Below are 25,791 nucleotides of genomic sequence, written 5' to 3' on the forward strand. Positions count from 1 at the left end.
TGTCCTCAAGGAGTAGAGTCTAGTGCAGCCATTCAAATGATTCTGTGGCATATATTTTTTAAAATGTACTGAGGACCCCCCCCCCCAAGAGCTTTGATGTGGGTTTTATCTATTGCTATTGATATTAGAAATTAAACTAAGAAATGTTTAGAAAATCAGAATTGAAAAAGACAAAAAGCCTTGGTATTATTATGAATAATTGTTTTGATTTCATAGGTCCCTTGAAAAGGTTTCAGGAATCCCTCTACCCAAAAGTTTCCAGGTCACATTTTGAGAGTTGCTGGTCTAGTGGGAATCTAAGACAGGTATATAATCATTTTGAATACACCAGAATCACTTATCCCAAGCAGGCTCCACAAAGCCTGACACAGGGCTTGAACCCACAAACCATGAGATCATGACCTGAGCCAAAACCAAGAGTTGCACACTCAACTAAATGAGCCACTCAGGCACCCCAACACCAGAATCACTTTTAATAGACCTCCACTTAACCCACTTCTAGATTACCAAGGCTCTCAAGTCCCCTCTTTTAAATACAGTGACAGATGCCCATAGCTTGCCCATAGTGGGCAGTTAGGTTCATCTCTGGTACTCCCACACACTTCTGTTCTAACTATATTAGTAGTTGTTTATGCTAGTGTTACTGTTAGTAATTATGCAATTTGATTATATATTATATAATCCTATTAATTATGAGTATGGGGGAAGGAGATGTTTCTATGAAAACCAGGTTTAGTGCCTTGGCAAGGCATGGTATAAAAGTAAGTTGCTAAAAAAACTACTGTCAAAGTAGACACTGGAGAAATGAACAGGAGACTAGAAGAGAAACATGCAAGTCTAGAAGGATTCTGCATTCCTACTGTTTCAGTGTCTAAGTTCTTGCTCTTTTCTAAGAAGCCAAAATTGTAAATCTAAACTAGATTACGAGTTGAATTTTCCCAAGAAACAGAGAGCAGATGCTCAATCAGCATACTATACTGTAATCAAAGGCCTTGTCCTACATGTACACTGGTAGCTAAATGTACATTTTAACCCTTAAGGTAAAATGTTTAAGGCACTAGGAATGCACATTATGATTCCCTACCTTTGAATTTACCTGACAGACTACCGGTCCTTCCCTATGGGCTATGGGACTCTACTGCACAATGCAGAATTTTTTTAACAGTGATAAGACAGATACACACAGAATACAGAGACTAAAACACACAAAGAGATTATGCCTAGCTGAGGTTCAAGAAAAGGTTTGATAGAGAAAACGATGTTTATGTTGGATTTTTTTTTTAATGTTTGTTTATTTTTTAGAGAGAAAGAGACAGAGCCCAAGCAGGGAAAGGGCAGAGAGAGAGAGAGAGAGAGAGAGAGAGAGAGAGGGAGGGAGGGAGGGTGGGGGGGAGGGAGACACAGAATCCAAAACAGACTACAGGCCTCAATCTGTCAGCACAGAGCCTGACATGGGGCTCGAACTCATGAACTGTGAGATCATGACCTGAGCTCAAGTCGGACGCTTAACCGACTGAGCCACCCAGGCACCCTGTTTATGTTAGATCTTGAAAAACAGGTGGAATTTAGACAGGAGGTAAGGCAGAAAGACACTGAAGGTGGTAGGAATAGAGTGAACAATGGCTTTCATCTCCTTCCTCTTTCTCTTTCTCCCTGTGTGTGTTTTTCTCTCTCTCTGAATTTCAAACCAAGGGACCCACACCAGAATTGGATTCTGGATAATATTCCAGAATCCTTCCTATATTTTCTCCTCATCACCTATCCCCCGTCCTTTTTTGCAAGATCCATTTACTTCCTGGTTTCTGTTACTTGTAACCAAAAGAATCTTAAAGAATATGAACACACAACTTTGATAATAGTTTTATTTATCTATATCCTACCACCTAGTTTCAGAAAAAAATTGAGAAAGAGGTGCCTGGAAGGCTCAGTCGGTTAAGCATCCGACTTCAGTTCAGGTCATGATCTTGCGGTTCACAAGTTCAAGTCCCGCGTCGGGCTCTGTGCTGACAGCTCAGAACTGGAGCCTGCTTTGGATCTGTGTCTCCATCTCTCCCTGCTCCTCCCCTGCTCACGCTCTGTCTCTCTCTCTCTCTCAAAAATAAGAATTAAAATAAATGAATAAATAAATAAGAAAAAATTAAGAAAAACTTACAGGGTAAATATATAAAACATATGCCATAAAGAAGAACTGAAGAGTTCCAGTTCTGATTCTGTCAGTAAATAGTGATGTCACTTTGGCAAGACTACTTCACATCTCTGGGCCTCAGCATGTACATAATGAAGTGACGGGGATCTCTGAGATCTAGTTCCAATTCTCTTTCACTTAATAAACAAAGAAAGAAAAAAAAAACAACAACTGGCCTTCACTTCCAACTGGGGATGTTTTATTACTCCATTAGTGTTTCTTTTGTGTGGGCTGATTCACTCTTTCTTTCTTTCTTTCTTTCTTTCTTTCTTTCTTTCTTTCTTTCTTTCTTTCTCCTTCCTTCCTTCCTTCCTTCCTTCCTTCCTTCCTTCCTTCCTTCCTTCCTTCCTTCCTTCCTTCCTTCTTTTTAGAGAGAGAGTGAAAGAGAGAGCTCGAGCATGGGAAGGGTCAGAGAGAGAGGGAGATACAATCTGAAGCAAGCCCCAGGCTCAGAGCTGTCAGCACAGAGCCTGACACAGGGTTCGAACCCACAAAACAAATCGCGACATCATGACCTGAGCCAAAGTCAGACGCATAACCGAGTGAGCCACCCAGGCACCCCTGCGCTGATAACTTTCTAATAAGACCTAGATATAATCAAATTTTCTTTGAGGAGAAATTAGAAACTGTTTCTTGAAACAACAACAAAATGTTGAGAAATTTCAGCTCTAACCAAGACCTTCCAGCTCTTTATCTCAATTGAGATAGACTCTATGTTAAAGAACTCAAGAAAACCGACAGGCACTTTTTACAAGTTAAGGGCATACCTAGTTTAAACAAGTTACAGTAATAAGCAGGGAGGGTGCTTATTAGCATTGGCATGTAATTAATGATACCAGCTATATTAGGAAGATGCTAGGCATCAGGAAGTTATAGGCATTCATTTCCACAAAGCCACTCCAGATCCACTTCAGTGTGGAGGCCTTTAAGAGCACTTCCAATTCCAGTTAAAACACAGGTAAGTGAGCCAGAACCAAGATTTTGAACTGTTCCTGTGACTTCTGAAGCTATTTTCCTGATTCTTATTTATATCACATCTGTGTCTATCATCAGAAGAGGACTGAAGAAAAAATATTTTCACAGAGCTGGTGAATTTAAAAGGTAAACCATTTTTAATATTCCTATTAATTTCCATTCTTCTCATTTAAAATCTTTTCATGGAAGTTTTTTGCCTGTGGTTCACAGGGTAAGGCAAATCAATATAAACTACTTGGTATCTTAACAAACCAGTTACACAAACTTGCAATCTCTATATTATTAAGAAAGTGATCCTTATTCTATTCAAATTTGGCAACGGATGTTCTGATCTCTAACCTTCAAAAATTTTAGGAATGAAAGATCATGTTCAGATTTCAGTAAACCTACAGAGTTAGCATTTGATTATTTACCTCAAAAGTAACAAAGGAGCAGTAATATAAATATTCCCCAAAGTTGTCTATTTATGTAATATGTTTTCATATAATATTCAAATTAGAAATACACCTAATGCACTGGAAATTCCCAATTTTAAACAAATACTGAAACAAGATTTTGAGGACTAGACCAAAGATTTAGAAAACATCTCAACCTCCTGACGCATAGCACTGCTCTTCAACTGTTCACCTATGGACTGTGAGAAAGAAGGCTGTATATACATTCCTATAAAAGGGAAATTGAGGGGCACCTGGGTGGCTCAGTTGGTTAAGCATCTGCCTCTAGATTTTGGCTCAGGTCATGATCTCACAGTTCGTGAGTCCGAGCCTCACGTCAGCTTGGTATTTTCTCTCTCTCTCTCCCCCCGACTCTCTGCCCCTCTCCCACACTATCTCTCAAAATAAATAAACTTTAAAGAAAAAAAAAAGGACACTGTAATGATGATCAAAAAGCATCTGTGAATGACAAGAATGGTTGCCCAGGAGTACAAAGAAAAGTAGCTAGCTAAAGTACAAAATCAAAGATGGAGGCCTAAAGGCACAAAGGAATCTGGATTGTTCTATCAGTCGACAAAAGCCATAACAGACTTTAGATCAAAGAAGTAACTTAGTGAATGAGCTTTTTAAAAACAAATATTTGTATGTTTTAATGTTTACAAATGAAGTCCACAAGTTATTATTCCTCCTATACTTCAGACTACAGTCTCTTTTATGCTTGTTACATCATATATGTAATTAGCCAATATAAAAACCTCTTGAATACAGATGTGGGCATGATGTTTTGACTTGTAAACAGACATAATTTCTAACCTCAAAGCTGCTTTCAAGAATAAGAGGCTGGATAAAACCCAGAAATAAAACACAGCTTTATAAAAAACATAAAGTAATGCTATGTTTAACAATAAATGAAATAAGGCAGGAAAATCCTAATAATATAATCGTTTGTTTTAGTTAGACCTTCATCAAAGGGTGCAATCCAGCTTTGGCTGCTGCACTTGAAATTAGAAATGACTTAAAAACAATAGGAAAAGCAGGGCACCTGGGTCGCTCAGCTGGTTAAGCATCCGACTTTGGCTCAGGTCATGATCTCATGGTTTGTGAGTTCAAGCCCTGCATCGGGCTCCGTGCTGACAGCTTGGAGCCTGGAGCCTGCTTCAGATTCTGTGTCTCCCTCTCTCTCGGCCCCTCCCCTGCTGGCACTCTGTCTCTCTCTCTCTCTCTCTCAAAAATAAACACTAATAAATAAATAAATAAACATTAAAAAAAATAGCAAAGGTAATTAAATGAATTAAAACAAAAAACAAATCCTTCCAGGAAAGATTAAGTCTCCTAGAGAACAGACTTTCACTACAATGCTATAGTATTATTAAATAGTGCCAAACACGGTGCTTGATAGGATGAGTGATACCAAGGAAGAAAAATACAGACCACTGCACATAGAAAGACTGCAGCAGGGTTGAGGGATACAATATTAATGAAATACTTATAGACAATCCGACGGCACCTATTTTCAAATCAAGTCAATAGGATTCAAGTATTTCATTAACTTCATCTTCAGTACCTCCTGTTCTCTTCACCATGTTTAATTGGTAACAGCAGTGGATGCCATACACTAGTTCTTTATGGTTTTCAAGATAATTTAACAAAGTTATCTCCACAACTACAGGGCAGAAGTTATGTCCCCATCATTAAGAACTCCTCTGAGATAAGTTCCCTTTCCTGAACTCATGAATTACCTTCATATGGTGGTTTTTCAATTCTGCTTGATCATTAGAATAATCACCTGGGGAGCTTTTTAAAAACTACTGGGCCCAGGGGCACCTGGGTGGCTCAGTCAGTTAAGCGTCCGACTTTGGCTCAGGTCATGATCTCGCACTCTGTGAGTTCAAGCCCTGCGTTGGGCTCTGTGCTGACAGCTCAGAGCCTGGAGCCTGCTTGGGTTTCTGTATCTCCCTCTCTCCCTTGCCCCTCCCCACTCATGTTCTGTCTCTCCCTCTCTGTCAAAAATAAACAAAAAAATTTTTTTTAATTAAAAAAACAACAACAAAAACAACAAAAACTACTGGGCCCAAAGCCAGAAATTCTACTCTAAGTGGCTTATGGGGGCAAGAGATGGTGGTATCTTTATAACTTCAATAGATCATTCTAATATGCAGTAGCCAGAGCTTAAAACTGCTGAATATGGCTCCTCACCCCAGGCTCCCTTTCTTCCTCTCCCTATATCTGTTAATTTTATTTTCTGGTGGTATGAAGGTAGCAGCTCACAGAACTGCTCAAATATTTCATCAAATCTGAGACAGCATCAACTATAACATACATCATCTTATAAGCCACTAAGACAAAACACTACCATGATTTTAAGACATACCCTGACTTCAGAACTGTTTAATGTGAAAAATGTGCAACATGAAAGAGTCCTCCGTCCCTAATTTACAATCAATATACTAAGAAACAGCATTTGCTCCTATGAACCATCATATATCCTGTCCTGCTGTTCAGGCTCCCTTCTCTTTCCTCCACACCATGTCACCACTAAGGAAGGACACAAGAGGATCTAAAGAAAAGAGGATGACAGAAGGACCAGTGGTGGGGGACAGTACTTAAGAGCAAAGATTTTTTTCATCACTGATTTCATAATAATATTACCTTTACAAGTTTTCAAAGTCATGTCCCTCATTTTGAGATTGTACATAATGGTTATTAACATTTTAAAAATATCTTCTTCCCAAAGAGAAGGCAAAATTCCATTTTGCCAAATAGCACTATAAAAATGAGTTCTATATAATAATATAATTTCAATGTTCATTTGATGGCTCATGAAAGTGCTTTGCTCATCTGGTTACAATAGAATTTTCCAGTGAATAATAATGCATAGGCTACAATTCAAAAAAGAGAAAATTCATTTTAAAAAACATAAATGACTTCTCACAGAATTATAAAACACTGCTTTCCCTGAAGCACTCATCTCCCAAAGTATATTTAAAATATGAATTAATATGATCTGTAAATTGTTTTCATAGTCAACTGTATAATTAATGAAAAGCAAAGAATGTGGAATGGAATTTTGCTTGAAGTTCTCATTTAATCTGTCACTTTTATTTGTGCTCCTTTTAATACACAGTGCTTTATTCTTTTCTACACTCCTCAAATAAGCCTTAAGTTTGCCAATATAGCAAAGATTCCTGGGCTTCTCTGAAGACTCAGTTCAACACTGCAAAACATTCTCAAACACATTCACCTGACTGGAAGTACCCATCCACATCACCTTCCTGCCAGAGGATATATCCAGTGAGTCCTAGGACTCAAGCATTCTACATAGTTGGTTAGATACTGTGGCCAATCAGCAGCATAAGGTAGCTGGGGCAGTATTTGTGTTAGTACAATCCCAGTACCAGACAACATTTAATGCAGATCAATTTTATACGTCAAAACTAAAGGTTTGACATTCAAACATAATTAGATTAACATGGAAAAATACTTGATTCTTATATTAATACGTTACATTGTGTAATTTATTTTTATTTTTTTTGAGAGAGCAAGCATACACCCAAGAGAGCTGGGGAGGGGCAGAGAAAGAGGGAAAGAATCCCAAGCAGGTTCCACGCTTAGGATGGAGCCCCATGCAGGGCTCAATATCACCACCCTGAGATCACGACCTGAGCTGAAATCAAGAGTCAGATGCTTAACTGACTGAACCACACAGCACCCCTATTTTTAAACACAGAGGCTAGAGTAAATTAGTCACAGCTGAATATCAAAACGAATGCTTCTCACATTAAATGCTATTAACAGGAGGCTACAAAGAAGAGATAAACCACACATTAAAAAAGAGAAACTTGGGGCACCTGGGTGGCTCAGTCAGTTAAACACCCGATTGATTTCGGCCCAGGTCATAATCTCACAGTTTGTGAATTCGAGCCCCACATTGTGCTCCATGCTGACAGTGCAGAGCCTGCTTGGGATTCTCTTACTCCCTTTCTCTCTGCCCCACCCCTGTTCACATGCACCCTCTCTCTTTCTCTCTCTCAAAAATAAATAATTAAACTTAAAAAAGAGAGAGAAAACTTAGCTTGCAAAAGACACGGTTCAAAGCAGAGACATCAGAGGACATAAAAGTAAGATGGCCAAGGGTTAGCCAGATTTGAGAAAATGAACAGATAAAGCTATCATTATGGAGTCAGGTAGGTGGGCATCAAATTCAAGTGAGGAAAACAGATCAAGAAGCTTGAAAAAATGTGGCAAGTCCGGAGCTAAGACAGAGTGCCAGATTCAAGTAAAAATCGACAGTTGCTTTTACCTTCTTTCTAAGGTAATGGGAACTCATCTTTGTTTTATTTTTTGTTTTGTTTTTGTAAAGACAGGCAGAAAACATGGAGGTAAAAACAACCAAAAAGATCTGGTATAGGTGGAGACAGAAGCAGTGTTCTTTCTTATTTTAAAGGCAGCTCCTAAAACCAACCTTTTTCCTTGAAAAGGAGTGTTTGAATTTCACAGAGTGATATGGTCAGTTTGGGGGAATTATCAAATCTTGTATCTTCCAACCAAAAGAGATACCTTCTTGGTGAGGTTCTACTTCCTTCCATGGCACATAAATAGAGCAAGCATATATTATGATGACATCCCGTGTCAATCATGGCGACGACAATGACCTCATTTTCCCTCAGGAACTAGTAGATAAGATGGGAACTCCTCCCACTGGCCTGGAAGAAGTTCTGCCTAATGCAAATACTGGAAGATTAGCATCATCATATTAGTGGGAGGTTTTGCTAGAATTTGATTAGGCACTGGGCCTAACTAATGGATATACCTATACCAAGAACCTAACATGGCACTGTCTAAATCCTAAAAGTTGGGGCGCCTGGGTGGCTCAGTAGGTTAAGCGGCCGACTTCAGCTCAGGTCACGATCTCGCGGTTCATGAGTTTGAGCCCCGCGTCGGGCTCTGTGCTGACAGCTCAGAGCCTGGAGCCTGTTTCAGATTCTGTGTCTCCCTCTCTCTGACCCTCCCCCATTCGTGCTCTGTCTCTCTCTGTCTCAAAAATAAATAAATGTTAAAAAAAAAATTAAATCCTAAAAGTTGGCTAAAGGGCTCTTTTATATGTGTGAGTACAGATGTCTAAGACAGAGGTGATCTAACTCTAATAAAGGTCTAGGGTAATGAGTAGAAAACAGGGCCCCTACCTTAAAAAAATCATTCTGTCTGCAAAGGAGATGAAATCCTCAAATCTAGTGATCAAGTGGATCTAAGTAAGCTAATCTTTGACATGTGGGTTAAGCTTTTTGCTGAAATTGTTGAACTGCAGTTTATATCTGCAGTGAGGTGGAGAAACAGAATCACACCATATTTTTCTTGGCATACGAAGCACCACTTTTATAGTTTTAGGGTTGTGTGGACCTGACTGACACTATCCAGGACAAGCTTTCCCCACCCTCCACCCACCCAAGCAGGCAAATACAAACTTAGAATAGAACAGAAAGAAGAAAACAACCTGGCTGTCTCGTAAGGGGCAGGTGTGCCACAACAGGCAGCAATGATCTACAACCCCCTGCAACGTCTGCAAAATGCAATCATGTTACTTTAAAGGGGATAATGTGGTGTAATGGGGATAAAGTGAGGCCTACCGGGAGCCATTTTTCTTTTTCAAGACTGCAAGTTGGGGGCAGCAGGACACAAAAGAAAAGTGCTATGGATTCATATCAACTTCTAGTCAGGCACTAAGACAAAGCTTCCGTCACACTATTGTTGCCAGGCCACGGGTGGCAAGCAAATCATGCACAGCAGGTGTGCAGAAGCCAAGAACGCTGGTGTGAAGTCAAGAGTGAAAAAAAAGCGACCGAGGGTCAGAGGCACATATTGGGGTGGGTTCAGAGTCTGTCAAGGCAAGCCAGCAGAAACAAAGAACACAAATAGTCTTAAAACCCAGGCAGCAGAAACAGAAGTGAGTTGGCAAGTGTAACAGGGCCCGGTGCGCTGGCTGAAGAGGCAGCCCCGCCTCACCTTCCCATCCTGAGGAAGCCCACCTTCTAGCAGCACGGGCGTCATTTCCCCATGAAGGCATCTACAAATGGGCCAAACAGGCTGTAGGGAAGAAGGCCTAGGATTACGTGATCATCTCCTACGTCACTCCATTTAATCATACAAAACCCAGGTTCCATCACTACACTACAGTTCTGTTCTGCTGCTTCTGATGTCCCATAAAGTTCATTTAAAGAGGACCAGACCCAGCAACGAAATTATCACGTCTTTGCGGATTCTGCTTATTACATGGTGCTACTAGCATACAGTGACTACAAACATATGAATCCCATGAATACATTTCCAAAGTTGTGCTAAAAAAATCTATTAAATATATTTAAAAAATTTTTTTAATGTTTGAGAGAGAACGAGCAAGCGAGAGCCAGTGAGCAAGCACAAGTGGGGGAGGGACAGACAGAAAGGGAGACACAGAAGGTGAAGCAGGCTCCGGGTTCTAAGCTCTCAGCATAGAGCCCAATGAGGGGCTCAAACCCCGGACCGAAAGATCATGACCAGATGCTTAACTGACTCAGCCACCCAGGCACCTCTATATTTCTTAAAAAGTCAGATCCATAGACAAGACTTGATTCTAAAACAACAAAATCAACACACACATGAAATTGTTAGAATATAAGAGTAAACTCTTCTTAAATGATACAGGACTAAGAGGAAGCTTTAGTTCAAGTGTTGGCTTATTAACAAGCTGTAAAGTTCTAGGTAAAACACTGTTAAAAGCTCCCTAGGGGCGCGTGGGTGGCTCAGTCGGTTAAGCGTCCAACTTTGGCTCAGGTCATGAGATCGTGGTTCGTGGGTTCGAGCCCTGCGTTGGGCACTGTGCTGACAGCTCACAGCCTACAGCCTCTTTAAACTGTCTCCCTCTCTATCTGCCCCTCCCCCACTCGTTCTCTCTTTCTCTCTCTCTCTCTCTCTCTCTCTCAAAAATAAACAAACATTTAAAAAAATTCCCCAGAATGTAATTTTATTTTTGGTAAAATGAGGAGGTTGAATTTTATGGTCTCTAAGCAAAAACTCAGCTCTAAAAATGTTATGCATTAGATTTCTAGTTTAATTTCAATGGACTTTTGATAATCTAAGTATTAATACATGTTATCTGCTATAATTAAAGATATAATTTTTTATATCTGAAGAAAATCTAACATTGCTTAGAGAAAATACAAGGTAAGCATTTTTAGAAGACTCTGCTCCAATGTTTCCGCCAACATACAGTTGAATAATTAAAAAATGCCTTTAATGTAATAGAAATATAAATCAATTCAATATTAAATCTAAATCTAATTTAATTCTGAGAATAATGTGCTCCTCAGAATAATTTAGCAGATAGACCAGTCAAGTAATAGTGTACTGGGGACAATGTTCACATTTCTTACCCCTGGGCCTTTAAACTCTAGAAATGAAAGCTCAGATCTCTAAAATGCCTTGGAAGGCAAGTTAGAGGGGAAGAAGAAAAAAGGGGTGGGGGTGGAGGGGACACCAGACTCAACACTGTTCCAGTTCCCAAGTTACCAAAAAATAAAATAAAAAGTTGTCTTTGGCCCTTTTGCCTTTTGTGTACACTAGGGGGGGGAGGGGGGGGACCATTAAAAAAACAGTGAAATTTACCATGGCACTATTTTATAGCAGGTATTCTGAATCTTTTATCTTCCGAAACACGTGCACGTGGGTATGTGAACATGCACACACACACAGTGTTCTAGTATTTTCTACAGCAGCCCAAGTCTTTGTTCCACATGGAGCGGGTTTGAGATAAAACAAGCTTATGAATTTTTCATAGGAAATCTTAACCAAAAAGATAGGCAAACGACTACTGAAAGCCTGTACGTTTGACGCTTTACCTTAGGGTAAAACAAACAAATAAACCCAAATAAAATAAAATAATAGAACCTTTCGTTAAGCATTAAGAGCATTAAGAAAATTTCTTCTCTCATGCTAAAGATCTCTAAATCACAATCACGTGCAAATCAAACTAAATTCAAGTGCCATGTCATAAACAACAGGTTTAAATGTTCTCATTTGGGTCTTTAAAAATGACTTCACCACTGTGAAACGTGTGTTTTACAGGAGAAAAGATTCTATACACCTCCTTCCCTTCTCTTTTGGTTTCCTGTTTATGATTTGCTTTAAAAAATGACACAGATCCAATATGCATTATTTTTCAAAAACTAAAAATATTATTCAATATTAAGCTTGCCTGTGTGAGCAATAACTTAAAAGACATTTAGAAACAGAAACATACTCAACTTAGCTGGAGAATTAAATATTTGTAACTGCTTAACTGCTAAGAGGAAATTCAATTTACTGAGTAACTTGAGGAACTTTTATTACTTCAAAGAACACACATGAAAATCTTAAACAACAAATTCCTTCCCTGATACAGTTAAATGCAAATTATCTTTTTTTCCCCTGTCTTCTTACTCCAGAAATCTCCCGCACGCATAGCTGATGCGCCACCTACTGCAAAACCGAGCTGACAGAGCAGGCGGCGCTGCCAGCATTTCCATTCCATCACCAGGCTGGGGCTGAATAAAGGCGTGCTTGTGGGGTAGTGTTTCTTTTTTAAAAATCTCAGAGCCAAGAAGAACAGGCTGAAATAGCATTTTCAAAAATGGAGCGTAAAATAAACAGAAGAGAAAAAGAAAAGGAGTATGAAGGGAAACACAACAGCTTGGAAGACGCTGACCAAGGAAAGAACTGCAAATCCACACTGATGACCCTCAACGTTGGTGGATATTTATACATTACTCAAAAACAAACACTGACCAAGTACCCAGACACTTTCCTTGAAGGTATAGTAAATGGAAAAATCCTCTGCCCGTTTGATGCTGATGGGCATTATTTCATAGACAGGGATGGACTCCTCTTCAGGCATGTCCTGAACTTCCTACGAAATGGAGAACTTCTACTGCCCGAAGGCTTTCGAGAAAATCAACTTCTTGCACAAGAAGCAGAATTCTTTCAGCTCAAGGGACTGGCAGAGGAAGTGAAAGCCAGGTGGGAAAAAGAACAGCTAACACCCAGAGAGACTACTTTCTTGGAAATAACAGATAACCATGATCGCTCACAAGGACTGAGAATTTTCTGTAATGCTCCTGATTTCATATCAAAAATAAAATCTCGCATTGTTCTGGTGTCCAAAAGCAGGCTGGATGGATTTCCAGAGGAGTTTTCAATATCATCAAACATCATTCAATTTAAATACTTCATAAAATCTGAAAATGGCACTCGACTTGTACTAAAGGAAGACAACACCTTTGTCTGTACCCTGGAAACTCTTAAGTTTGAAGCTATAATGATGGCTTTAAAGTGTGGCTTTAGACTGCTGACCAGCCTGGATTGTTCCAAAGGGTCAATTGTTCACAGCGATGCACTTCATTTTATCAAGTAATTACCTGTATCACGAACAAAGGCAACAAGCATGCAGCCAGCAAGCTTCGGAAAACCACGGCATCAAAGGCATCCCAAATAACGTGTGCCCAGTCAGCTCTGTACTCAGAGCCCTGCTGCTAATCAATTACTGTGAGCTAACGGTATGTAAATTCTATCGCTAAAGATGTCCTTCTCAAGGGTGTTCCTGCTGATCAGACTCTTATACTTAAAATGAAAACAGTGATGTTCTATATATTATAAATAAAGACTGAATGCTTTTGCTATTTGTTTATTTCTCCGTAAACTGTCTTTCAATCAGAATGTCTTTGGTACTTGTACTTGCACAATGAACAAGCATGTACATTATCTATCATTCATTTAAGTAAATGGTAATACAATATTTTAAGGGGCTGTAAGATTTAAAATCCTTTCTACCAATCTACAAAGAAACTGAACTGGTAAAATTAAACATTGAGAGAAAAAGAGATGTGCAGATGTACTAAAACAGAGCTACAGTGAAACCAAATGTAACTGTAAGAAGGTATTAAAGCTACTGACTTAATTTTAACGGCAGGCACTAAAAGCTTATTCATAGTTCCTGTATTTTATACTAGAATTATAGCTGAATTGACATATTGCTGAACATTCCTAGAAAACTGCTTGATGACAATAAAAAAACAAATAAAAGCATTATTAGCTTCTTTGTTTGTATTAATAATTATAATAAAAAGTTATATGTGTCACTTTCAAAACAAAGTGTACCACTTGATGATTTCACACAACATTACCTATTGATGTAGTCAACTGGCAGGCTACAGTAACCCTGGCTGGTCTTCCAAGTGACAAAAATCAGCAAATTCATTTCTTTGCAGGCTGGGTTCCAACACAACCTGCATAACTTAGCCTCAACAGAATATGTGGTATCAAAATAATACAGGAGTTCATTTTCAGAACCACCCTGTCTATTCATTCTTCAAGCTCAAAAATATTAAATGAGCATCACTAGACATTATTCTTATGAAAGAACTTTATTCATTTCAGTACCTATTTTGATGCTAAATCTCAGATTCACTGAATTGTGTTAATTTCTTTAACCTCATGCTGAAGTTATTTTTTTTAATTAAGTTTCATATAAGGCTGTCTCAATGAGATAATGCAGAAACTTAGCTCTAAGTGCTAAGTTAGAGTGCATTTTTCCTCCCAAAGAACAGCTAAATCATTAATATGCCTCTCATTTCCTTTGGCTTCTAAGAACAAATTAGATCTTAAATTTGCTCCTTTAAAATTTAACCATTATTAAACAAATTTAACCATTAAAACAGGTAACTAAATCTTAATTTTAATAAAATTCAACTAAAGTTTCTGAAAATCTTGACTGAGGTTACATAAATTAACATAAATGCCAAAAGTTTGCTTAAACATAAAAACTTGGAATTAGCAGCAAAGCTAATTCATTCTTAGAACTCTGATTTCCAGCTATAAAATCAAAGGTAATGCAAAAGTTGGCTGTACATATTAAGGGAAATACTTTAAAATCTATCATACAAAAAAGTCCTTTAAAAAATGCACATAAAAAAAAAAAAACCTCAAAACTCCATATCAACCACACAATCTTCTTTTATATATAACAAGAAAAAAGATGTTTCTAATAAAACATCAAATTATCTCTTACATACTTTAACATGGCTTAATTAACAGTTAAAGGAACTATGAAAACAGAAAAATACAGTAAAATCTATTTTAGCTGTTACTATAATTGAACTGTTTACATGCGTCTCCAGCTTATGAGTTGACTTTTCCTTGGCATTTGGACTTTGGTAATGAAAAAAATGATAGTGATTTAATGTCAAAGCAAGATTTTCTCTAACAAGATTTCATTACAGATAATGAATATAGCCTTGACATATCTTATTACAGGAGATATCACTGAACAAATCTCCTTAGAAGTATTATAAGTTTTTGCATTAATTCACAAAAAGAGAATTTAACTGTTACAACAAATCATTACTGATGGAAACCAGTACTTAAAGAAATCTATTAATCATTTTGATAAATGTCTCTAAAAAAATTGTATCTGGATGCATTTAACTCATCCTCAAACTTTTGATAAACCATAATATTGTAAAACAATTTAATAATCTGGAAGGATATTTGACCAGATTGATTATTCTTGTGTAACTTTTTAGAAGTGTAGCTTTTTAAATTCAGCCAGTTGCACTTGGGTTTATACATCAAGTGCATAAATAATGTGTTGTAGTATCATTTTCAATTTCACCATTTCTTAAAATATTTAGAAATGCCTCCCATTAAAAAAAAACTCAAGAAATCATACAAAATGCCAATCATAAGTCAGGGTGATATCATATTTTTGTTTGCAGTCAATGAAGAATTTCTTCCTCAAATTTTTCACAAAAAAATTCTTGTTTTTCTCACTGCTCCACAGAGTAAGTAACAAAGTGACGCTTTATCTTCTTTTTCAGAAGACAGGTAATAAAAAAAAATAGGTTACTATACTTGCCGCAAGCCAAACATAGATAGTCCCATATTTGGAATTAACCCACACGATGCTTCTAGCACTGTCCTTAAAATATGAAAAATAAAAACACAGCTTATAGTGTACTATACTTCTAAAATGTATATGGCTGTGTGCAGAGCAAATGAAACACTTAATGAGACTTTTCAAATGATGAAAGATGACTACCAACTCAGACTGAAGGTAATGATACTAATGAAACTTGTTATTTTTTAAAGAAAATTAATTACAGTTCAATTCTATTTTAAAGATAATAAAAGATAACCCTTACTGTTTTATTACATGCCTGATACTGCACTATGAACATGCATTATCTTAATTAATCCTCACAATGACGTTGAGGAAGGTACTATCCTTCTTTCACAATCATATAGTTATTAAGAGGTAAAAGAGGATTCAAAACCTGAATCAAAGGCCGGATTCAAAACCGGCCAGGTACATGAACTTCAGAGCTCAGGAACTGTGTGTGCTTTTGCCGGCCACTTACATCTCTAACACTTAAAACCTGGCATACAACAGGCATTCCTGAAGTATGGGCTCAACATAGAATACCAAAATACAGGTTTGCCTCACTTGATAAAAAATCTCACAATGCAGGTTCTTGTAAAATGAGTGAAAAACTGAACTAATGGGAAAGCAAATAAAATTTTTAATGTCATGTTGGGTCATTTAAAGAACTTGAGATGAATCATCTCACAACAATAAAGGATGGCCTAAATTTGTCTATTGACAAATCTGGATCTTCACATATCAGGTTTGTGGAAAAGGAGATTAACTTTTTATGACCTGTACAGTCCACAGAACTGACATATTATGAAGAAAAAATATAGCGCACATGAGCTCTGAAGTCAGACTTGGATTCAAATCCAATTAACCTCCACTAACTTGCCTACATAATGTAAGCAAGATTCTTCACTTCTCTGAACTTCAATATCCTCAGAGCAAAATGGAGATAATGATTAGCTGATAGACCCTTTATAAGGCTTAAATTAAATTACATGTAAAGGGCCTCACCCACTATAGACTTTCAATAAGCACTGGTTATTATCTTATCCAGTGTAAAGATATCTTCATGACACAACCATGAATAACATGCACAAAAATGTACGTTTACAATTATTAGGCTTTCAACTTAGACATAAACAGAATGCAGAACTTTTAACAAATGCAATGCCTAATACTTTGATGAATGCTTTTAAGATACAAGAATATACTTTAAATTGCTACAGGCAAACATAGTTTTCATTGGTATTAGTTTAAAAATACATACGAGTTTCTTGGGACTTTTATATTCTACCTTCATGTACAAAATCTACGAGAACCAAATAATCATTGCAGCTGTTTCATCAGCAGTATAAAACCAGTCAGCAGTAATATATGTGATAACACAACCCCAGAGATACCCCCATCTAATAAATTCTGGTTAAATGTCTTAAACTACAATGATGTCAGTCAAGGTTAAAATTAGAGCATCTGAATCATAATTATCCTTGCTAACAAAGCAGAAGTGTAGTATGGACTATCCCAAAGAGCATGCAACTTAGAAATTATTTGTATTTAGCTTTGAAATATATATGGCTACTTCTGTAGCAGACTGATCTTCCTAATCATATTTTGCTTAAGCTAGTATTTTGCTTCAGTGAACAAGCACCAAGGGAGTGGTGATAAAGGGAGGTGTGCCAGGCAGAGGGAAATATCTAAGATGAAATTTTAAATTTACCTAAAATAATTTATGAAAAGGTGACTATGTTTCTACTTCTTGAACAAAATATACAATAGGGGGTGCCTGGTGGCTCAGTTAGTTTCAGCTCAGGTCATGATCTCATGGTTTGTGAGTTTCAGCTCTTGGTTTCAGCTCAGGTCATGATCTCATGGTTTGTGAGTTTGAGCCTTGCATAGGGCTCTGCACGGACAGCACAGAGCCTGCTTGGGATTCTCTCTCCCCCTCTCTCTCTGCCCCTCCCCTGCACTACCGTGTGTGTGTGTGTGTGTGTGTGTGTGTGTGTGTGTGTGTGTGTCTCAAAGTAAACATTTAAAATAATAAATACAGACAACTATATAATAAATCACTCATCCATATATATTTAAAAAATGCACAAGAGTAAAAGTTTCTATCAAACAAAAATCACTGATATGCACCACATAAGCTACTATAAATGACCTCCATTTAATTAAAATTTTCCAACAATGCAAAAAAAAATGTGCAATGTTAAGGATTTTGTATATAAAATGTGGAAACTCTAGTTTAATTTTAATCACTAATTATTTTAGAAAAAATACTGAATTGGATATGAAAGAGTGAAATAATTGTAGGTCTTTAAAAAAACTGTTCCCTAGCATAAAATATAACAGTCAACCTGATAGCACAACGAGTTTTTCCAAACCCAAGATTCCAGAGTATTTAGGTACATTTAAAAGCAACATTTAGTAGTTTGGTTTCTTTTCTTTTCTTTTCTTTTTTTTTTAAAGATCTCATTAACTGTGGAAAATTCCGTTTTGAAGACAGTCTCAACTTTTCAAAAAGTAATTCTGCTTACTATCTTCAAGGATGTTTAGACATATATTCTACATCATTAGTGTAAAATTGAACAAGTCTGATTTCTTCTTAATTCCACTCCACTGATTTTGTCTTGTTATAACAGATGTTTATTAACTAATTTTTAAGGTTCTTAAGAATTACTGAACGATATTAACTTTAATCTCAGTGGTTATTTAAATTTAATAACCTTCTGTGACTTAATGAGGTTTTACCAAAAAATGAGACTATTTAGCATTTACTTCAGATAGATCATTTGCTGAATTGTTATTCATTTTTAAAAAAACATTAAAAATAAGTATGAATGCAGATACCCATGATCTCATATCTGTTTTGACTGTTGCATATTTTTTCTATCCATATATATTTTTAAAGAAACCCATGTAGAAAGAAAAAGGAAAGACTATTATATATAGCTACGTGCAGGAATAAATTATTAGTAAACGTTGGGTGATTACTGGAGAGAAACACAAAACAAAAGAATCTAAAAGTCATAGGTGATTAATCGCTAAAACAACAAAATCAAATTATACAACCACAGGCACTTGCACTTATGATACATACACCTTTACTTGTTACAACGCAGCCCAAAAAGAACACATTGGGATTCAGTATGTAAATATACAGCTACCTTGAAAACTGGAAGCAGACTTTATTAAAATGCCATTTTGTTTGGCAGCTATATTTCCCTCCCCTCTTCTTTTTACCTTATCAAATTTAAATTATTTGGATATAAGGCAGATTATACTTATAAGAGGCAAGAAAATGGGGTACTGTGTCTCTTACTATTTTAGAACAAAAATTTTTTATGTTGTAAAACTCACAAGATAATGAGTTTGTAGAAAACTAACAAAGCTTGATATAAAAATTTGGCAGTTAAGGGGCACCTGGGTAGCTCAGTTGGTTAAGCGTCCAACTTCAGTTCAGGTCATGTTCAGTTCAGGTCATGTTCAGGTCATGACTTCAGTTGCAATCCATGAGTTAAAGCCCCACATCAGGCTCTGTGCTGACATCTCAGAGCCTGGGGCCTGCTTTGGATTCTGTGTCTCCCTCTCTCTCTGTCCCTTTCTCACGCTTTCTCTCTTTCTCTCTCACAAAAATAAACATTAAAAAAAAAATTTTTTTTTTTTTTTTAATTTTGGCAGTTAAGGGGCGCGTGGGTGGCTCAGTCGGTTAAGTGTCTGACTTTGGCTCATGGTTTGTGAGTTCAAGCCCCGCGTTGGGTTCTGCGCTGACACCTCGGAGCCTAGAGCCTGCTTCAGATTCTGTGTCTCCCTCTCTCTCTCTCTGCCCCTCCCCTGATCATGCTGTCTCTTTCTGTCTCTCGATAATAAATAAACATTTAAAAAAATTAAAAAAAATAATTTTGGCAGTTAACACTGACATATTTAGTGACACCATAGGCTATGCATTAAGTAAACTCATTCCCAATCTCACCCTGAGACTTTGCATTTAACTAAAGGATGTAATAAAGTATTTTAAAGTAGAATTACTTTTAATCCCTTTTAACTTTTAAATAATGAGCATGTATCAAACACTGGTCTTTGGGGGTTCAAGACAGTAGAAGAGCAGTTGAGGATTTAAAATTCGAAGTAAAGAATAAACACACAAATAAATAAAATTCCAAGTATAAGGTACAGTTCTAAGTACCTTATGTGCATTGTCTCCTTTAAAACATAATGCAAAGATTGCTGCTTATGTCCCCAATACCCACTCTTTCTTTCTGTTAGTAATCAAGTCCTGATTCAGGATGACAACTGTCCCCAGACAAAGGCTGTATTTTCCAGTGTTCTGTGGCTGCTGCTGGGTGTGTACAAGCTATAAAGTTCTGACCGATGGAATGTAAGCAGAACTCGTAAGCAACGTAAGCAAAAAAAACCTTGTGGATAATGTCTTCTAAAGGGTTACAAAGTCAGGTGAACCTTTAGGCTTGCCCTATTGACCCCATTTTGCTTCCTGGGATACAGACGTGGTGGCTATAAATGCAGAAGTCATTCTGGATCATGCTGAGGATGGAAGCCACGAACTAATGATAGCAGATGGTTGATAATGACCATGGAACCATCATACTAGACCTGGACTTCTTATCTCAGAATTCCTTTACAAAGAAGAAAAATGTGTTTAAATCATTGATATTTCGGGATGTCTGTTAATCCTAACAGATGGATGTGGGTCCAATCCCCATTTTACAAATGAGGAAACAAGACTCAGAGTTAAGCAACTTGCTGCAGGTACACAGCTCCAAAGAAACCTCCAAGTGCCAAGCTCCTAACCACTTACACGATACCACTTTCAGACCTGACACAGAGAACTCAGTGAGAGACTTGAAAATGGGCAAGATAATGTAAGATGGTGAGTACCTCCACTCATCTGAGTAGGCTAACACTTGGCTTCAAATACTGGAAGATGTCGAGGTTAACCAAAAGGGAATCCAGCCAGTCTGGTAAGTTTGCTGTAAGAAAAAACTAGGACAGAGAATCCATTTCTGAGACATGTTGAACCACAACCACATTAAGGAAAAGGGGTGACTGACAGGTCAAAGAGTATGTCTAACCAGGAAAGAAACCTCTGTGAGCCAAGGAGATTTTCCTTATTCAGGTACAGAATAATTATTAAATAATCCAGAAGAATAACTAGCTCCCTGGGAATAACCATCAAACTGATTGCTAAAAATTCTTCTAAGGGAACATCTAAGAAAAAGTAGAATATCTTTACACAACGGAGGGGGGTGGGGGGGGAGACAGCATTCATATAAAGTAAACAAAGAGGGACACCAGGGTAGCTCAGTCGGTTGAGTGTCTGACTTCAGCTCAGGTCATGATCTCACCGTTTGTGGGTTCGAGCCCCGCATCGGGCTCTGTGCTGACAGCTCAGAGCCTGGAGCCCGCTTTGGATCTGTGTCTCCCCTCTCTCTGCCCCTCCCCCACTCATGCTCTCTCTCAAAAATAACTAAATGTTAAAAAAAAGTTTTTTAAGTAAACAAACAACTTTACATATTTCTGAGACACAGTCAACTTTAAAAACAAATTTTTTAAAAATTTTTATTCACTTTTGAGAGACAGAGTGCGAGTGGGGGAGGGGCAGAGAGAGGGAGACACAAAATCTGAAGCAGGCTCCAGGCTCTGAGCTGTCAGCACAGAGCCCAACGCGGGGCTCAAACTCACAAACTGTGAGATCATGACCTGAACCAAAGTCGGACACTCAACCGACTGAACCACGCAGGCACCCCATATAGTCAACTGTTTGTACTATACCCCCTGCCGTCCACTTTGGGAGTGGGGGAGGAGTAAGGGTGTAGGCCGAAAAGAGCATAATTCTCTTCTGTTTCCCAGTAATATCAAACAATTGAAAAAAATACATAGGATCAAAAAGCATCTTCTTTGCTCCATTTTAGAGTTTTCTGAGAGGAAGAAAACTGGGAAGAAGAAATGTAGTCTGAAAAACTGAACTGGTGGAAGATGGCAGATGGACATGGCCAATTTCTTAGTAAAGCAAGGCATGAATGCAGAAAGAGTTCCTTACGTAAGAAGCTATCTCCAGACAGAGGGGCCTGAGGCTCTAAACCAGCAGGACAGCCAATTGTTTCCTAAGTAGCCAGTATTATTATCTTCAATTTTCCCAATTAATAAGCTTGTGGTAAACTACTCAAATAATTAGACACTTTCCCCAAGAACATGTCAACAGAAGGATCAAGAAAAACAACTGCTGGCTTGTTTTACACTTTAAGTTAAAATACTGGAGCACTGATGCTAATGCTCACATACTTTTTTTTTTTCTTAATAATAAGATAAAAAGTGACCCAAAGGACAACAGGTGAGGTTTTTTTGTTGTTGTTGTTCTGATTATACAACTCGAAACAGATGATCTTTTAACAACAACACTCACTCATCCACACATTAGATTTTACATTTACTTCTAAATATGTAGTGTTTTTGTATTACACAGGTTTAAAAGATAAAATATGAAGTTACTGTTGCTTAAAACCTTATTTTACACAGCTGAGAGCCAAATTACTTATAAATCCTTACAAGACTTAAACATGAGAATACACACGGAATTGTCCATTAGAAAGGAAAAGTATTTTGAAAATTGGCAAACTGATAAGCAAAAGATGGCAAAGATGTCACCTAAGACCAATACAGTTAAACAATCCTGAACGTTGCCCTGGAACCCAGGCATCTTTTTAGCTTCTGGTCACTTATAGCTATTAAATGTAATGAAACAGGATGCAGACAGATTGAGAAATGTTCTTATTCTAAAGCACTCAAGGAAGATGCCTGCTAACCTAGTTCCTACCAATCTTTTACAAAATCAAATAGAGAAGAATCGGACCAATGGCACTGCTTGGTCAATCTTTCTGAATTGAACACACACCTAACTAAAGCTGCTAATATCTTCTGCTTGGCTTCACATTAATGATACATTTCTTTTACATTTTAAGTTAAAATGCAATATACTTACCAAAACAATTCACTTTCTTATATCCTTCTTTTATTTTATTATATGAAATTTATTGTCAAATTAGTTTCCATATAACACCCAGTGCTCATCCCAAAAGATGCCCTCTCCAATGCCCATCACCTACCCTCCCCTCCCTCCCACCCCCCATCAACCCTCAGTTTGTTCTCAGTTTTTAAGAGTCTCTTATACTTTGGCTCTCTCTCCCACTCTAACCTCTTTTTTTTTTTTTCCTTCCCCTCCCCCATGGTTTCTGTTAAGTTTCTCAGGATCCACATAAGAGTGAAAACATATGGTATCTGTCTTTCTCTGTATGGCTTATTTCACTTAGCATCACACTCTCCAGTTCCATCAAAGGGCCATATTTCATTCTTTCTCATTGCCACATAGTACTCCATTGTGTATATAAACCACAATTTCTTTAACCATTCATCAGCTGATGGACATTTAGGCTCTTTCCACAATTTGGCTATTGTTGAGAGTGCTACTATAAACATTGGGGTACAAGTGCCCCTGTATCCCTTGGGTAAATTCCTAGCAGTGCTATTGCTGGGTCATAGGGTAGGTCTATTTTTAATTTTTTGAGGAACCTCCACACTGTTTTCCAGAGTGGCTGCACCAGTTTGCATTCCCACCAACAGTGCAAGAGGGTTCCCATTTCTCCACATCCTCTCCAGCATCTATAGTCTCCTGATTTGTTCATTTTGGCCACTCTGACTGGCGTGAGGTGATATCTAAGTGTGGTTTTGATTTGTATTTCCCTGATGAGGAGCGATGTTAAGCATATTTTCATGTGCCTGTTGGCCATCTTAGATCCTTCTTTTAAAAACACGTTTGCAGGGGTGCCTGGGTGGCTCAGTCGGTTAAGCGTCCGACTTTGACTCAGGTCACGATCTCACGGTCCGTGAGTTCGAGCCCCGCGTCGGGCTCTGGGCTGATGGCTCAGAGCCTGGAGCCTGCTTCCGATTCTGTGTCTCCCTCTCTCTCTGCCCCTCCCCCGTTCATGCTCTGTCTCTCTCTGTCTCAAAAATAAATAAACGTTAAAAAAAAAAAAAAATTAAAAATAAATAAATAAATAAATAAAAACCCGTTTGCAACAGACGTTTATTTAAAATCGTCTCGGGGCGCCTGGGTGGCGCAGTCGGTTAAGCATCCGACTTCAGCCAGGTCACGATCTCGCGGTCCGTGAGTTGGAGCCCCGCGTCAGGCTCTGGGCTGATGGCTCGGAGCCTGGAGCCTGTTTCCGATTCTGTGTCTCCCTCTCTCTCTGCCCCTCCCCCGTTCATGCTCTGTCTCTCTCTGTCCCAAAAATAAATAAAAAATGTTGAAAAAAAAAAATTTAAAAAAATAAAATCGTCTCTGTAGCCTAAGACCCTCACCTTTAAGTCTACTGCTCATCTCTATTCAAAATCCTAGCCCACACAATTACTGGCTCATATTACAAATAAAAAATGATAATAATGGTAAATAATAAATCTAAAAATAAAAAAATAAAGAAGAATGAAAAGTCACTAATGTTTACTAAGCATTAACTTGTGCCAGGCACTTTTCTTATTGTTATATCTAACTTACAAATGGAGAAACTGAAGTTTGGCAAAGTATGCCTAAGGTTTCAGAGCTCCTAACGGGAGACTGAGGAGGGTTTTAACTGAACAGCCAGGTTCCAGAACCCACTCTCAACTAATACAACCTAACATTGTCAATCTCTACTTCTCTTTTCAATCCATTTTGAAAAGTTGGAAAATTGTTTTTCCCCTCCATCTGTGAGAAAGTGTTCATCAAACAACCTTATAATATGAATATGATTCAGAGGTAAAGTGTTTAACTTACCTGAAAATGGTTTTTTTTAAGAAACAGTAGGACAAAATGTTTATATATGTAAGTAATTGATACATCTAAAACTTCTTCAGCTATTCACTCAAAGATTCCCCAAAAACCTCCAAGTTTTTTTCCTCTGATTTCTTATTTTGAAGTAATAATAATGACTTTTCTTAAAACCACTATGAATAAGAAAATAAATTCCAAGCTGCCTTTAGATGAACCATGTGACCCTTTCCTTTTTGAGGCAGCCAGCAAGAAGGGAGGGAGGTACATAAAGAGAACTGATGTCATATCATTTTAATTTTTTGATGACTATCCATGGCAAGGATCACTGAAGAGACTGACAATCCACCAATACAAAAATGTATTTCTAAAAAAAAGTCATGTTTTCTGCATGTAACTATATCCTTCTAAAGAAAATATTAAGACGTGAAAAATAATTGAATAATTTTATTGAATAAAAATTTGTTCAAGTAGTACATTAAAAAAGTTAATAGGCCTCAATAATACACACATACAAAATAACAATTCAATCCACTTCACTACAAACACACAAAACTAAAAAACAAAAAAAACACACACACAAAAAACCAACTAAAATGGCCACTTTTCACAGGAAATAAACCATACTGACTAAATTAAATCAGTGTATCATTAAGAGAAAATGTACTTATTAAAAATTAGATTTCAAAAAAATTAGATTTCAACATCAAAGGAAATAAAGAAGCATGGAGAGAAAAGTGTGGTTCAATATGTAGATCAATTCTTCCACATAAGTATTTATTAGCCAGCTTAAAAATAAACATTCATCAATTGCCTAGAACTTTTTGAGGAATAAAACATATATATATTTCTACATATATAAAATTTTAGCTATACACCTAAAATAGACACATAATCTTGAGTCTAAAATAGAGACAAAAATTCTACAATGAAACTGAAAAAAAAAAAACCTGCGTATTTTGTGAAAGTCACCCATGAACCAGTCTTAAAAATAAAGGGCTCTGGGGCACCTGGGTGGTTCAGGTGGTTAAGTGTCCGACTCTTAGATTTCACCTCAGGTCATGATCCCAGAGTTGTGGGACTGAGACTCACGTTCGGGCTCCACACTGAGCGTGGAGCCTGCTTAGGATTCTGTCTCTCTCTTTTTCTCTCTCAAAATAAATAAATTAACATTAAAAAAAATAAAGGGCTCTGATGTAGAAATCTAGACAATATAGAGATAACTGAAAAATAATTCAGGAATAAGATGGCATGATCAGAAAACTAGAAAAAAACATAATGGATTTTACAACTAATACTAAGGTTAAACAGCAGGGGAATTAGCTGTAAAACAGAATGTTAACCTTTAAAGCCTCAATAAAATGAAAATTAACCACTAAATACTGAGAAATTGTGTTTTGAGAAAAATAACTTCCTAATTCTTCATAAAAGAGAATTAACAAGT

At 37.5% G+C, this 25,791-nt stretch overlaps 2 protein-coding genes across 6 annotated transcripts in view; one reads left to right on the forward strand and one right to left on the reverse strand.

The window, feature by feature from the left end:
* GTF2F2 (general transcription factor IIF subunit 2) overlaps positions 1-25,791 on the reverse strand; it is a 201,090-nt gene that overhangs the window by 74,591 nt on the left and 100,708 nt on the right. The window lies entirely within an intron of this gene.
* KCTD4 (potassium channel tetramerization domain containing 4) lies at positions 12,003-13,226 on the forward strand. Its single transcript, XM_007085380.3, has one exon. It carries the CDS (start codon positions 12,236-12,238, stop codon positions 13,013-13,015), a length of 780 nt encoding a protein of 259 aa, XP_007085442.1. The 5' UTR covers positions 12,003-12,235; the 3' UTR covers positions 13,016-13,226.

Source organism: Panthera tigris, chromosome A1 (genome assembly GCF_018350195.1).
Source record: "Panthera tigris isolate Pti1 chromosome A1, P.tigris_Pti1_mat1.1, whole genome shotgun sequence".
Lineage (NCBI taxonomy): Eukaryota > Metazoa > Chordata > Mammalia > Carnivora > Felidae > Panthera > Panthera tigris.